Source organism: Pyrus communis, chromosome 9, assembly GCF_963583255.1.
Source record: "Pyrus communis chromosome 9, drPyrComm1.1, whole genome shotgun sequence".
NCBI classification, from domain to species: domain Eukaryota; kingdom Viridiplantae; phylum Streptophyta; class Magnoliopsida; order Rosales; family Rosaceae; genus Pyrus; species Pyrus communis.
In genome coordinates this window covers 11592021-11608381 of record NC_084811.1, presented here as the reverse complement: position 1 = coordinate 11608381, position 16361 = coordinate 11592021, and the positions used below count along the sequence as shown (strand labels likewise).

The following is a 16361-nucleotide window of genomic DNA, read 5'->3' as shown; positions in this document are numbered from 1 at the left end:
GCAAATATATAAATATATATGTGTGTGTGCGCGACTGAATATATCTATCTTTGAAGCATTTATACAAAAACAGTACAGGTGCGTATTGAGGGTGAGAGATTAGCTAGATGCAATGTAAGTGCGAGGAAGCGAGGCAACGAGTGAGATTCGGTTAGCTTTGAAGCAAACCCATTACTTTTTTGCAACGATTCCTTTCTGGAGAGGAAGAAAATTGGTATGCAAGCCTGTGACTGCCACAGAATTTGTGCTTGTCCTCCCACCCCTTTTTCAGTCCTTTTTGTTGCTTTCCTTGCTTGTGTGTGTCTGTTAATTTATCACCTGTTTGAACTATTTTTGAGTTTTTACAGTGTAGTTTAACTAATTCGACAACACTGATTCTCTGTACTATATTTATCGATTACATTGTTGACGGTGTTAGAGGTGAGAGAGACCTAACCATCAGCAATGCCTCATTACTTACTCATAACTAATTAACTAATTTAATAAGTTGTCGCCCAAATGTTTGAAATTAATTTGTTGGTTGGAAATCTTCGTGACTTGTGAGGATGGGATTTTCTTAATTTTTAACTATTAATAGATTGGAAATTCATTACTGACTTAATTAATCAAACTAGCTTAAACAGTTCATGATGCAGTTGACCCACCCACTTGATCATATTATACAATAATCTCACTTTTGGATGGACAATAACCCAAAAATCACGCCGTCCCTATGCTATGATCCACTTATTCAATTGACATTTCATGCTGGCCACCAATCATTAGGGCAGCTTCACCAAAAATAATTAGGGTAAAAAATAATTAACACTTTCTTAGTAGAACTAAATAGCTGCAGAATCACATAAATTACACCCAAGTTTCAATCCCTTAGGACAGTTAGAGTTACTACCACCGTCCACCCATGTTCTCACATTTTTGTACCGGACATGTCTCAGACGCTATATATATACATTGTATTACAAAGCAACTAAAAAAAATTGGAAACATCCGACTAACTAATGCTGCAAATTACTTATTTTTAAGATTTGGGAGAAAAATGTAAAAGTTATAGCTATCAGCTTAATCTGGTTCATTGTCTAATTAGATAATTATCTTATAAGATGAGCTGCTAATTATCGATGACTTGTATATTATGGATTAATGCGACTTCAAAAAACAACGTGATGCATGCATATTCTATGTCCAAGGATTGCTTCATGACAATAACAGCAAGATACAATTACAACCAAAGCCAAATATTAGAGAGAATACTGAAATTAATTATATTCTGGAAAACGGAATGGGGGCAAGAAAAGTTTTAAGTTCCGATTATATCTATTAATTAACAATTAACACTTATCCGTTCCTTTTTTTGACAAACTATAACACCTCTATCAAGTTAGTAAACAACATAATCTCGTCTTAATTTTTTTATACGGTACTTATTAAGAACTTTCCTATACGCCGATTATATATAACAACTAATTAATAGTGAAATCATACAGTACATTATAATATATATACATTGAAAAGAAAGAGTATATATTTTGTGTCATCATATGGGCGATTACGTGTAACTTTGTTACTTGATTAAGCAAAGATATATACAAAAATAAATTAAAGAGACCAAAAATAGAGGTAGAGTAGTGTGGAGCAGAGGGCAGAGGGAGGAATGGGATTACAGGGAGAGATTCTTGGCGTAAGGAATTGTAGGGGGAAGAGGGGTTGTGAGGGGCACGTAAATGGCAAAGCCAGCATCAGCTGTAGTTAGTGACACAAAGTAAAGCATCAAATTCATTTCTTTTTTATTATATTTTAGGGATTTTGGTTGGTGACATAACATGGGGTTTGCTTCATTAATTCTCTTTTGCCCTACTCTTTCTTTGTATGAATATTGTGTTGAAAGTATCCCACATCGATCGTATCTCTAAGAAAATTTAAATACCCTAATCCAACTTTAACTAATACCGAAACTTTTTGTGAAAAAACTTCACACCTTACAAATTGTGCAGGTGGTAATTAACGGTTAGAGACAATACCAAGGTTGTTGAAAGTGGACCTTTGGCTCTTCTCTCTGATAATTTAACATATTGATCATATATAATCACATCCCTTATTAATTATGTCTTTTAATCTTCTTCAATTCATTCGATCCAACGACCGAAAATTAAGAAAGGTGTGTGAGAAGTAAAAAAAGAATATGTGAATAGCACACACCAATCATATATTATATTATGTACTCATATATTATATACTACTACTTCTCATCCACTCCTTATCCTCAAAAGCTTTATATACATCTAAAATATTAGAGTACTGGCTTTTGAACTTGGATGATTGATATGTTCACTCCACTTCACATGTGTAGGCATTGCTTTCACTTATTAAATATATAATGTCATGTTCTTGCTCACAAGTCTCTTCTTTCTTTTTTTTAATTAATTAAAGAATGAAAATAATTAGTTAAGAGCTTCAATATGCCTTGACTTATGACAATTATCTAGTGTCTATACATGTAGGTGACTTCTTGCCCAAAAGCTAGTGCAGTTTTTTGTGTACATTCATTCAGTTAAGAAATTTATAGACAGGCACAATAATGTAGAGTCGATTAATTCAATATATTAGAATAGAAATCCAAGATAGCCTAAGAAGTAATCGTTTCCTTTCAATGCAGCTGGGCACCAGCTTCCGGAGAAGTATGCCTCACGTCTGTCCTCTTCACTAAGCCATAGGATGGGCTATATGGTCACATGAAGTCCGAATAAAGGCTCTTTTTTTTTTTTTCTTTCTATCAAGCTATAGGTAAAGTGTTATGTCTAGAGTGCCCAAGAGATATTGTGGAAGTGGTTTCTCAAACTCCTAATATCTTCAATAATAAGGTCCTCACCCCCCACGCAATAGGGTATTTTCTAAGAATGCAGTTGTGCCAAGTGACAACTAGCTCCGAATGCAGCACAACTGCACTTACGCACAAATGCTGCTATAATTTTTAAGGAAGTTATTTTCACATTCTTTTTCTTTTAAATAAAAGATATTATCTACACTAAGGAGGTGGAGGTGGAGAAATGCGCTAAGCCTCACAATGGGCTAGCAATAATGTGATTCAAAATTGTTTTTAACAATAATATGGTTCAAATTCGTCTTTGGCCACACATTCTTTTTTTTTTCTTTTTTTTTTTCTCCTAGCTATTATATTAAATAAGTTAAACTGAACCATCGGCTAAAATTAAATAGATTCTGCAACTTCATGGTACAAGGCCAAAGCCCAAAATAGAGGACCCAAACTTGTGCCCAATGCTAGCAAAAAAAACAAAAAAAAAAAAAAAATCTTTTAAGGCTCAAAGCCCAAATATGCCTAATTGAAAACCTGATCACAAAAGTGTGTGGGGGGGGGAGAAGAGACCATAACCGTGGATTAGAGATAGGAAGAATAGAGGTCATGTTTCCTTGCCTAATTTCATGGGATGATGTGAAATTCCTGGTTAATCGAAACAATGATGATGATTGATTTGATTTTAATTATCTCGATGCATCGCTCATCCAACTTTTAGCATTAATATTTAGTAGAAGATAATCTATTTTAAAACAGATATATCTTATTGTGTTTACAACAATCGCTACTAGATCTTGAGAAATTCCTTATTAATAGATACAATGATGATGATTGATTTGATTTTAATTATCTCGATCGCTCATCCAACTTTTAGCATCAATACTTAGTAAGAGAAACTATTTTAAAACAGATATATCTCATTATGTCTACATCACTCGTCATATGAAACGTGACTAGTGTTGTAAACACACATATTTATACACCATTAACACATTTAGATTTCCTCCAATGACTAATATTGCAATATTAGCCTCTCTTTTTTGGTAGGTGGCAATATTAGTCATTGGATAACAAAATACTTTTGGCTTTTTGTGCAAGTTGAATTGCATTGATTGAATGTTTTATAGCTACGTATTTGTTTTGAATTTGTATAGGAAGAAGGAACGGGACCAAAATGGTGTTCCTATCCTTTTGTTTCTGGTATTTCTATTCCCACGATTTTAACGTTCTAAAAGGACCTATTTTGGACTCATGAGAATAAAGAAATTTTGGAATATTTGTTTTAGAAACGACAACTAGATGCGGAAAAATTCATCGGAAAACCAACGGTCCAAAATCGATAGTGGAACAAAATAGAATTGGTTCACAAGGATGGTTCTCTTAATATGGTATTGATGAACGTTTTTATTTCACAGATGTTTTAGTAAAATGTCAAAATGTGATATAAATATCACAAAAAAATTAAAAATATTGAAAAAAAGGATTGGGTGACTACACAACCCAACGAATTGCTGCGCTTTAGTTTTGTAAACTGATTTTAACACACCATTTTTTCTACATGCACACTCCTATTCATTCGGAACAAAATATTTTCATTGTACAAAGATAAAAAAAAATATACTTATTTAGAGAGAGATACTTATTTAGATAAAATAAAGTAAAGAATCAACGACAAAAACAGAGTGCAAATGAAAATAAAAAAGTGCATATAATTTATTTTCTTTACTTTTTCTTTTGGCTTTATTGTCAAAATGGTCCCTATGTTATAGTCATATGGCCAATTCAGTCTCTATGTTTTTTATTTAGCTAATTTAGTCCTTATGTTTGTCTCTGTTAGCCAATTAAAGACATTTCATTCAATCTAAAATTCATAAGAAAAACTATATGAGATATAATCACCCTTTCTCTTTACAGAAAAATGCAAATCAATGAAAAATAACACATATAAGAGATAAAACCTCATATCTAAAAAATGATTAAGGTCGTGACATAGTAAAGAGAGGGGGGTAATGTTATTTATACATAAGTTTATAACAATTTTTAAATATTTTTTAATAGAAATTAGATGGAAATGTCCTTAATTGACTAACGGAGATAAACATAAGGATCAAATTGGCCAAACTGAAAACACAAGGATTAAATTGACTCAATGACTAAAACAAATGGACCATTTCAACATTTAAACCTTTTCCTTTTTGTTGTCTTGCAGTTGCGGACATCTTTAATTAGAAATTTATTCGCATTTAAAGTCTACGGACTTTTATTTTTTATAAATTAAAATAATAAAACAGAAATTTATCAAGTAAGAGAAGATTTATCCATCATTTATTTCCTCTTTCAAACGAATATTTCTCTCTTTTCTTCCCGCTGTACCAAACTCAAGGTATCGTTTGGTATGTAGACGAGACAAGACGGGACTGGACAAGGCGGAACGGAACGGAGCAGGAGCAAAGATGCCCTCGGATGGAAACAAGGAGGAAGAAGAAGGAGACGGAGAGGTTATAATTTTGTGTTCCATGGATGTGGAACGAGTCGTTCCAAGGGGGTGAGGTGGAACGAAAATTCACCCAAGACTCGTCCCGTGGAACAGTTTGTTCCATCCGTTTTAGGCGCACCAAACGTAGGACGGTACACCTTGTCCCACTCTATTCCGTCCCGTCCCACGTTCCAAACAGTACCCAAAAGAACTTAGAGCCACAAAGGGGGAAGGACGGATTGATTTAAATTCACATTCTGACTTGACAGACTTATGAAAGAGAAAAATTACATAAGTTACATAAATTCAACAGGCAAAAACAATGGTATACGCTTGAGTATGATCTAACATCTATTAAATGTATTTTTTTAACATATTATTTATCTCTTGATACTACCTCCAACCCTAGTATTAAAACCTAAAATTTTTAACTCAGAAAATTTAGGCTTTAACCCAGAAATAATTTTTCTACTCAACATTTTAGCCTGATATTATTAAAGAATGAAGTTAAGACATTTTTTTTTTCTTAAAGTAACTTTAAAAAAAAAATTATGTAGAATATCCTAATTAATTTTATGAACATTTTAACCTAAAAATATTTAAATTCTGATAAATATTGAAAAATCACTAAACTGACACCATGAACTCGTGGAACACTATGAAAGAATATGAAACACATGTACGATTTTTTTTTTTAATTATTTTAGCCGTTGTATTTAAATTTGGACCATTAGAAATTTATTTTTTTTACCGTTGGATTTGATCATATTAGATATTCGTTGTTGGATTTAATCATATTAGATTAGCCGTTATATTTGATGAATTTTTAAGTATAAAACCACACACACAGAGATGGGCCAAATATGAATTTATAAGATCTACTCCAACCCTTGGAGTAAAACTCAAATTTTAGGTTCTAAACCTCCCCTAACTTGCTCCAACCCTTGGAGCAAATATGAGTTTTTTAACTCAAAAACTCATTTCTAGGACAAATTTAGGCCAAAATTCCCCTTGGGTTAGTGGGGCTAACCCACCATATATGTGTATTTTTTTTGGTTTCATATTTATAAATTCATTAAATCCAATAGTTAAGATCTAATGTAATCAAATCTAACGGTAAAAAGAAGATCTAACAGTCCAAATTTAAATCTAACAGCTAAAGTAATTTAAAAAAAAAATATTTCATGTGTTTCATATTCTTTCATAGTGTCAGTTTAGCAATTTTTTAATATTTAATAAAATCTAAATATTTTTTGGTTAAACTGTTCATAAAAGCTATTTTAAGAAGAAATAAAATTATCATAAATTCATTCTTTAATAATCTCGGACAAAAAGTTTAATCCAAACGAATTGGAACAGAAAAACTGTTTTTGAATTAAAAATTTTAGGTTTTTTTTTTAAGAAACGATAGTAGTTTGTATTGATTAAAGTAGGAATCATTACAAGCAGTCAAAATCAATTCAAGCAAGATTCTTCCTCGAGCAAATCCAAGATTATACTCGGAGGGGTATCTAGCCAAGAGTGCTTAAGAGTAAGACCTAAACGAGCAAGTCTATGGGCGATTTTGTTGGTATGGCAGCGAACGTGGGTAAAGAAAGCTTCGGTGATTGTAGGAAGGAAGGCCTTGATATCCTCTATATTCTGCCCAATGAAGGGAAAGATTTGGTAGAGGGGTCTCTTAGCGCCTCCATAGACTAAAGCAAATCATATTCAAAAAGAATATTTTGGTATCCCCCTTCGCTCGCCCAAACCACAACGAACCGAGCTGCCAAAGCCTCAGCCTAGACATGTGAGAAAACAAGGTCAATGCATGCACATTTAGTGGCCACAAAATATCCAGAGTCCATGCGAATCACACATCCAAAACCTCCATGCTTTGTGATTTCATTTCGGAGATGGTATAACTTAAGACCAACTTTAATGGTAGGCTAAAAGTCAAATTACCTCCCAAATCCAATCCAACCCAAGAGGAAAATTTGGGCTAAATGCTAAATGCTAAAATCAAGGCCAAATTCCCCTCAAAATTTAGTCCAGAAATCGGAGTGGACTCCACCTAATATTTATCGGAATTAAAAATTTTTTTTAGATTAAAATGTTCATAAAATTAATTTACAATAGTCTACATATTTTTTTTTAAATTTAATTTAACAAAAAAAAATAGCCTAAGTTCATTCTTTAATAATCCCAGACTAAAATTTTAGGCTAGAACGGTTGGAGCAGAAAAGCTGTTTCTGGACTAAAAGCTAAATTTTCCGGACTAAAATATTTGACTTTTAGCCCAACCATTGTAGATGGTTTAAGGGTTGTATATGGTCTAACCCAGGGGAAATTCTAGCTTTACCCCAAAATAAGTTTTTGTTAAACTCATATTTAACTTTACTCTAACGGTTGACCAAAGTTGGCGTAAGTTTAGAACAATTTGTGATGGTAAAATTGTGTAGTAAATGGGGGGAAACCTTAGTGCTCTGCTGGGTCAAGAGAAATAATAATACACTTGTACCGCGATGCTTTATAAGCTTCTTTAACTTCACGGCTTCAATAAAAAATGACCGAGATTGACACCACATGACATGCTCGATACAAATTTTTGGTCCCAATAATCCGCTGAAAAGGTGAAGGGGGTACTACCAATCACATGGTGGCCCACACACCATACTCTGCTGCAGGAGGATGGATTGGGTACAGCTGTGAAAATCGACCGATGACAAGGCACAGTGCCAGCCTGGTAGCTGAACCTGTACCGTGCTTCATGTACCCCACCTCCACGTACGTGCTCACATGGTCCTTCCAAAATTTGACCTACATAAGTTATAACACTTCAGAATCTTATACAACACATTGGTTTATGAGATGATTCGATATTTGAATAGTTAGACTGATACTGCCAAAATTTAGTAACGCATTTTCAACCGTTGATAACCATTTCATCTTTTACACAAGTGCATTATAAAATTTTCTTGGATATTAAACGATATTATCTACATTAAAGGTGAGGGATAGGCTAAGTCTTATAATGAGTTTAACAATAATATAATTCAAACTTGTTTTTAGCGAAAATCGAATATAAAACCTCTCACTTACAACTGAAAAAGAATATCACTAAACCGCAATACAAAGTAATTAGAATGATGTCGTTCTATTTATATGTGGTTAATTTAAGGCTCTAGCAAATAAGCTCTTCAAAATTTAATTTATAAATGGTTATTCAAGTCTCATGCCAACATGAACAATTGTTAAAATAACTATACTGAAGTCTTTCATACATGTAAGTTTAATTGGATTAATAGTCATTGTGGTGATAGGGTAGTTGAAAGATAGCTCTCTATGGTAAAATAATTAGGATTTAAGCCATTGTAGTGAAGTCTATTAGACCCAAAATTGAAAATTTTGTCAACTCACATGAGGCTCACATATGAGGCTAAAAATATAAAGTTAGCCTCACACGTAGACATCACGTGCTAACAATTGATGGAGTCTTGTTTTAGATATGTATGGCTCACATGCTAATAATTAACAAGGAGTTATGAAATTTTCAACTTTGGACCTAAATCCTAATATATTTCACCATAAATGCTTAAATCCTAATTTTTTTAATCGCAAAACTATACTTTGACTACTATATCACTACGGAGGCTAATAGTCCAATTATCCTTTTATTGATAAAAGAATTTCGTAGTTATTTCTAGTGGGCAAATCACAAGTGTTATGGGCTATCATTGGAAGTAGGTTGTGAATGGGGAAGTGAAGCTTATTTTATTTTTGTAATCATATGTGAAAAGATCAAAAAAAAAAAAAAAAAAAAAAAGGGAAAATAATGTTGGATATTTGTTTTATTTATTACAAACAATATATTACTCTCTAAACTATTCATTTTTAACGAAAAATCACATTTTTATTTTTTTTTCTAGTACTATTCATTACACATTTATTTGTCATTTTTTATTAAAACTTTTTTTTTTTTAAATTTTTTGTTAATTTTTCTTTAAAATAAAAAAAATGTAGACAAAACGCATAGAATTTAAATACGATAATTTGTTCGCCACCAAAACAACCAGCCATTTATAAAAATATATATTGAACATGTTAAAATCCTATTTCTAACTTCGTCATATTTGTCTTTGTTTGCTTCCAAGTTTGTCCATGTGTCTTGGATTTGATCTCATGATTCAGAGTTACCTGAATAAACGTTTGGGCTTTGTCTTGAATAATCGAGAGGTCAATCGCTGCTGGTGCGGGGCCCCACCATCTCTTAACTTTTGTTAATTTACTCAGATTAGTTGAGAGATTTTTTAAGATGTTTAGAATACGGAATAGTACTTCATGTGTTATTATACAAGTGGTAAGATAATTGTATTAAAAAGTTAATAACATAAAAAGTAAAAAATTTCACCGCTTACACAATCACATGATGTACCACTTGTGCTACGATTACTAGGAAAAATTTCTCATATTAGTGTCGTGTGGTTTGTTAATTTCCTCATGAATGTGGTACTAAGAAGGCCTTTAAGAGGAGGGATCCTCAATTTTTGTTTATAAAAATAGAGATTAGTTATGGGGTTCATATCACACCGAACTTTAACAATCTGAACCGTTTATTTTTCAAGTTGCACCTCTTAGATCATCATTGCAAAATATTAGCCAAATCGAAAATATTTAAGACATCTAATTAGGTTCAAAATAATTAACGAATACTTTGTTATATAAGAAATAATGAAATTTTATTTTGATAATTAAATAGGCAAATGGTTTCGAATTGAATTGAATTTTTGCAAGGATTATCAATGAATCAAAACTTACAAAATAGACGATTTAGATCGTTAAAGTTCGATACGAAAGACTTGAGTTCCACACTTAATTCTCATTTTTTTGAAAAAAAAAAATAGAGATCCTTTTACATAAAGGATCTGATGGTAATAAACACAATTAGTTTCGGACTGACAGACGCGTGGCTGTAATTTATATGTAATAAGTACATTTGTCTCCGACAAAAAAACAAGTACAATTGCCATTTAAAAGAACCATGTCTCCTTCTTGGTTTGGTTTACACAAGGGAGACATGACCATAATAATTGTTAAAGTAGAACTCCTTTTTCTTCTTTTTTTTTTTTTTTTGTTTAACAAACGGTCATAATTAAATTATATTAATATTTTTTTATAGAGATAGACAAAATAGAAAGTGTGAGAGAAATAAAGGAAGAGAGGAATAGAAAGAGAGAATTTTAGATATTCCAAAAATCTTTACCAACCACGATAGCATCACTACCTCCTTCCTTAAAGTGTTTTTGTTAGAAGCACATGACAATTTTTAATATAAATGCAAGTGAGCAGTTGGAAAGCACTTCTAACTTTTTCTATAAAAATAGACTGGAAATACTTTTGATGATCAAATTATTTTTAGTTATTTTAAAACATTTTCAAACAAGAGTATATAACAATAATCAAGGTTTTTTATTATTATTATGTTTAAGTCTGTACTGAATTTTTTGTTGGACAAATGATATTATCTACGCTACGAAGGTGAGAGTGTGGAGTAAACCTCAAAATAGATCAACCATAATAATATGATTCAAATTTATCTTTTAATGAGAATCAAACCTAAGCCTGTACTGAATTAGAAACGTATAATTACTCTTCAATATCGAAATTACTCGTATCATTTCCATGCATATGCTCTGGCATGCATAGATAATCTCATCATCTTTCGATGTTGTATTTTTTTATTTTATATTTTTGTAAGGGAGATAGAATGAGGGACGATCCCACTATCAGCTAAGATCCATAAGTTATAAAATAAAAAGGGTCACCGCATTTTATATCACAAAGTTTAGGGGCCGTTTGTAAAATAAGCCACAAAGTTTTAATTCTTGCATATTACACCGTGCTTTTTAAATTGCACTCATTTAACTATGGGGAGAGTGTAGTCTTAACTTCATAATGAACTAACAAAAATGTGATTTAAATTCATCATTGGCAAGTGAAAAGAAATACACTAGATTGTAGTATTAATTGATATCATTAGTGGACCTTTTAAACATATAACAAATAAATATGTCTTAGACGACGACCACTAAAACAAAATCTTGAATGCATGCATATAGTTTTATAATATATCAACGTAAATATATGTATCAACCTCGTTTAGTTTGAATGAGGGATCCTCTTCGGAGTCTCTTTGTGAGGATCCTGATGATCTTCCAATCGTGTCCGTTCATCGTACATCATGCGGTCAAAAATTATTGTAAATTTTTTTATTTTGAAATATAATATGAACAGTACTTAAGAAATTTGACCACACGATATACGATAAACAGACACGATTAGAAGATTCTCGAGACCCTCACAAAGAGGATCCGAAGAAGATCCTCATTCATTTAGTTTAGTTCCTACTTGAATATGTCTCGAACTTGCCTCTACCCTCTACCATGAGTTGGTCTACGGGCAGATAATTAAGTATGATTTTTTTTAATGAATAAACATGATTGTTTATACGTTAAAACTTTTCATAAATCAAATCCATTGAAAACTTGGTGTGCGCAAGCATTGGGAAAATTACAAGAAAATTGTAATATTCTTCTAAAAAGCATACAAACAATTTAGCTGAGCTATAGATATCTCGCTTTCTTTAAGAAGATTCAAACCCATTGCGGATTGACAAAAGTTCACGAACCGATGCAGCAATATAGTTCTTGACTTGTACCCTTCAAGACACAATAGCCAACAAAATTGTGTTTAACTCATACATTTATGCACAAAAAGAGAAATGTTCAAAGCTCAACCATAAGAACCCCTTTCTTTGGCCAATATAAGTAAAAGATAGAAAGTATAGAGGAATAAAGATTGTAGTTGTTAGGAAATTGGTAGTAGGATCATATATAAAAAGATAATGGAAAAATGCTAATAATTATATATTTATTATCACCCTTAGACCATCTTCAATGATTGGGCTAAAAGCCAAATTTTTTAGCCTGGAAAATTTAGCTTTTAGCCCAAAAACAGCTTTTCTACTCCAACCATTCTAGCCTAAAATGTGACATCCCACATCGCCCAGGGGAGTGATCCTTATATGTATATTCTCATCTCTATCTAGCACGAGGCCTTTTGGGAGCTCACTGGCTTCGGATTCTGTAGGAACTCCGAAGTTAAGCGAGAAGGGGGCTAGAGCAATCCCATGATGGGTGACCCACTGGGAAATTGCTCGTGAGTTCCCAAAAACAAAACCGTGAGGGAATGGTAAGCCCAAAGCGGACAATATCGTGTTATGGTGGTGGAGCGGGCTCGGGAAGTGATCCGTCCCGGACCGGGATGTGACAATTTGGTATCAGAGCCTAACCCTGGCCGCGTGTGTGCCGACGAGGACGTCGGGCCCCTAAGGGGGGGTGGATTGTGACATCCCACATCGCCCGGGGGAGTGATCCTTATATGTATATTCCCATCTCTACCTAGCACGAGGCCTTTTGGGAGCTCACTGGCTTCGGATTCCTTAGGAACTCCGAAGTTAAGCGAGAAGGGGGCTAGAGCAATCCCATGATGGGTGACCCACTGGGAAGTTGCTCGTGAGTTCCCAAAAACAAAACCGTGAGGGAATGGTAAGCCCAAAGCGGACAATATCGTGCTATGATGGTGGAGCGGGCTTGGGAAGTGATCCGTCCCGGGCGGGGATGTGACATAAAACTTTAGCCCGAGATTATTAAAGAATGAATTTAGGCTATTTTTTTTTTGTTAAATTAATTTTTTTTAAAAAAAAAATTAATATGTAGACTATCGTAAATTAATTTTATGAACATTTTAATCTAAAAAAATTTAAATTCCGATAAATATTGGGTGGAGTCCACTCCGATTTCTGGGCTATTGGGGGAATTTGGCATTGGTTTAGCATTTAACATTTAGCCCAAAATTTCCCCTTGGGTTGAAGTGGGTTTGGGGGGAAATTTTGGGGAGTAATTTGGCTTTTAGCCCACCATTGGAGTTGGTCTTCGTTAATAGAGTAATAAACACAAATTAACAAAGAAAAAATGTTACAAGAGTTACAAAAGATAAAAAGTTAAATTGTCACATCCCGGCCCCGGCGGGACCACCCATCCTGGGAGTGCTCGTGTGAGTTCCCAGAAACAAACCTGTGAGGGCGTGGTCGGAATCCAAAGTGGACAATATTGTGCTACGATGGTAGAGCGGGCCCTGGAAGTGGTCCCCCTCAGGCCGGGATGTGACATAAAGTCTTCATCTTAATTTTCCACTAACCACAAATACTCACAATTATAATTAATTTGCAAAAATCACTTGAAAAATAACTACAAAAAATCAGAAGAAAATACGGAAATCACTTACTAAAAAAATTTTGGTCTTTAAAGCTTTCCATTTTGATATTGCAGTCTTGAATCACGAGTAGTAGTTGTGTATTTTTGGAGTTACCATTTACACATTAGATAGGTTGGAGATGATGATATATCTCTTAACCGATAATGACAGGTTGGTTTGGATCGATTCTTGATTTGTGTAAAGACAAAAATACATAACAAATTTCTCTCCTAAAAGCTATAGAACATAGTACAAATATGAGTGATTGCTCAAAGAAAAGCACAAACGAAGAAGTCTAAGGAGAGCACCAAAGCAGTAGCGGCTGCCTTCTGCAAACGGCGCCCCTTGTTCTTCTCCAAAGGGACTCTTAAACTAATCAAGTTTGCTTTCATATGGTGAAAACTCGTAAATAACTAATCATTTATTTTATTACATGTATTAATTATAATTAAAAAATTAAATTAAATATATGCCAGTCGATTAGAGTTGGTGCGGTTCGGTTTAACCACAAAAATAAAAATAAAAAAACCAAACCAAACCAAACCAAGCCAAGCTCCCGGCATCTTCGGACGGTTCAGTTGGTTTTTTTTTTTTAAATGCCCAACCCTAACATCAACCCTGCCAAAAATGGATTTGTTGCGTTTTCATGTTTTAGAAAATCTTGTGACAAAACTATTGTGTATTTTATTTGCCTTTTGGAGCTAGGGTTTGCTAAGATTATAAACAACTTTTAGGGTTGTATTTGATAATATAAATTTTGCTATTTCTCTCATACTTCTAGTGAATTCCAAATTCTGTGCTCTCTTAAGAATAACGTTGTTTATTTTTCTCTGTCACGTTGCATCGTTAGCGATCAAGAAAAATACTACAAGCAATCGGTTTCAGGCATCCCTTCTTACTGCCAACAGCGGTTGCCTAACGGCACATTCACCACTTACACCCTCCCCTCCAAGTTTACAAGGATAACATTTTAAACAAATAAAACCTTAACTTTCCAATTATTTATATTTATCTAATCACATCTCTCCTAAATAACTAATTTACAAATCATTTTTATATAAATTCGATCATTCCAGAGACGAGAGGTTACGTGTCCCCTGTCCCTCATATCCACGTGTCACGCCGACAAGCGTTTTCGTCGCCGACGCCTCGGTCTGAAGTTATGAACAGCACCGGTCCAGAAATTGCAGATTATCAGATAGGCTCGACGCCTCCACGCGAAAATTAAAAATTAAAAAAAAAATTTGAAAAATCCTTATTATTTCGCCATCTCACAGGCTGTCGACCAATCACGTTCCACATTCCAATGCACTTTGGACCGGCAACCGGCTACAGCCGGTTCCCCATCTCTCATCAACTTCGATATATATAATTAGAACAACCGCTTCAAAGTCCCGTGTCAAGTATTACTAGTCTTCTGCTACTTAGCTACGCTATACCGGTGAGCTTAATTCGGGAGCAAATATCGACCGTCCGATCATCTCAACCATGCCGATCCGGAACATCGCCGTGGGCCGACCTGAGGAAACGTACCACCCGGACGCGTTGAGGGCTGCGTTAGCCGAGTTCATCTCGACGCTCATCTTCGTTTTCGCCGGCGAGGGCTCCGGAATGGCATTCGCCAAGCTAACCGATGACGCCGCAAATACTCCCGCAGGCCTCGTCGCCGCCGCGCTCGCCCACGCCTTTGGCCTCTTCGTCGCCGTCTCCATCAGCGCCAACATCTCCGGCGGACACGTTAACCCGGCCGTCACCTTCGGCGCCTTCATCGGCGGCAATATCTCTCTCCTCCGCGGCATCCTCTACTGGATCGCCCAGCTCCTCGGGGCCACCGTCGCCTGCGGCCTCCTCAAGTTCGTCACCAACGGCCAGGTAACTTTCTCATCTCCCACTTCCCACTCCCCGTTCCGCTTTTTAGGTAAATAAAATAGTGACTTAGCTACGGTTTTTGATACGGTGCTTTGCAGACTACCGCTGCTTTCTCCCTGTCCTCGGGAGTGGGAGTGTGGAACGCGTTCGTTTTCGAGATCGTGATGACGTTCGGACTGGTCTACACGGTCTACGCGACCGCCATTGACCCGAAGAATGGGAGCGTGGGGACAATCGCGCCCATCGCGATTGGTTTCATCGTTGGCGCCAACATTTTGGCGGGTGGGGCTTTTGACGGAGCGTCCATGAACCCGGCCGTTTCTTTCGGGCCGGCGTTGGTGAGCTGGAGCTGGGAGAACCACTGGGTCTACTGGGCCGGGCCTTTGATCGGCGCCGGGCTCGCCGGGCTCATCTACGAGTTCGTGTTCATCGGCAACAGCGGCCACGAGCAACTGCCCTCCACTGACTACTAATTGATTAAGCCTTAGTTAAGCTTAATTAAGGAGTCTTAAGATTTAATTACATTTGCATGCATGATGGGTTTTGTACCTTTGAGTTCTTGTGTTTCGTTAATTTCATCAAGAAAATCATGATCATGATCGATGTCGTCATGAGTTGATCTCCATCGTTGATTTGTAATTTGTTTTGCATGCTCCGTGCTGTTGTGTCACTAAATTCCATTGATCTTTTGTATTTACTGTATTTTAAATTGTTCTTAATTTTATCGACTGCTAGTTTGGACCCTACGAGAATGATCGGTGAAAAGCAAATACTCAGGTGGGGTTTAGTTAAAAAGCTAAATCTGGAACCTCACTTAATTTTTTGGTTAGCTTTAACCTACCCCTTAAGGTAAAAACCACCCTGCATGCAACTGATTTGACCCTTGCCACCGACAATATAATGTTTTCT

The 16361-nt window shown here is 35.2% G+C and overlaps 1 protein-coding gene across 1 annotated transcript; it reads left to right on the top strand.

Moving 5' to 3' along the window:
* Nucleotides 1-14969: 14969 nt before the first annotated feature.
* Nucleotides 14970-16154, top strand: LOC137745188 (aquaporin TIP1-1). Its single transcript, XM_068485095.1, has 2 exons — nucleotides 14970-15455; nucleotides 15551-16154. Exons 1-2 carry the CDS (start codon nucleotides 15072-15074, stop codon nucleotides 15923-15925), a joined length of 759 nt encoding a protein of 252 aa, XP_068341196.1. The 5' UTR covers nucleotides 14970-15071; the 3' UTR covers nucleotides 15926-16154.
* Nucleotides 16155-16361: the final 207 nt, after the last annotated feature.

Excerpts from the sequence above, each read along its gene's own strand:
- LOC137745188 (XM_068485095.1), top strand. The coding sequence starts at position 15,072 with ATGCCGATCCGGAACATCGCCGTGGGCCGACCTGAGGAAACGTACCAC. Across the intron at positions 15,456-15,550 it reads AGTTCGTCACCAACGGCCAG|ACTACCGCTGCTTTCTCCCT; the intron begins GTAACTTTCTCA and ends GGTGCTTTGCAG.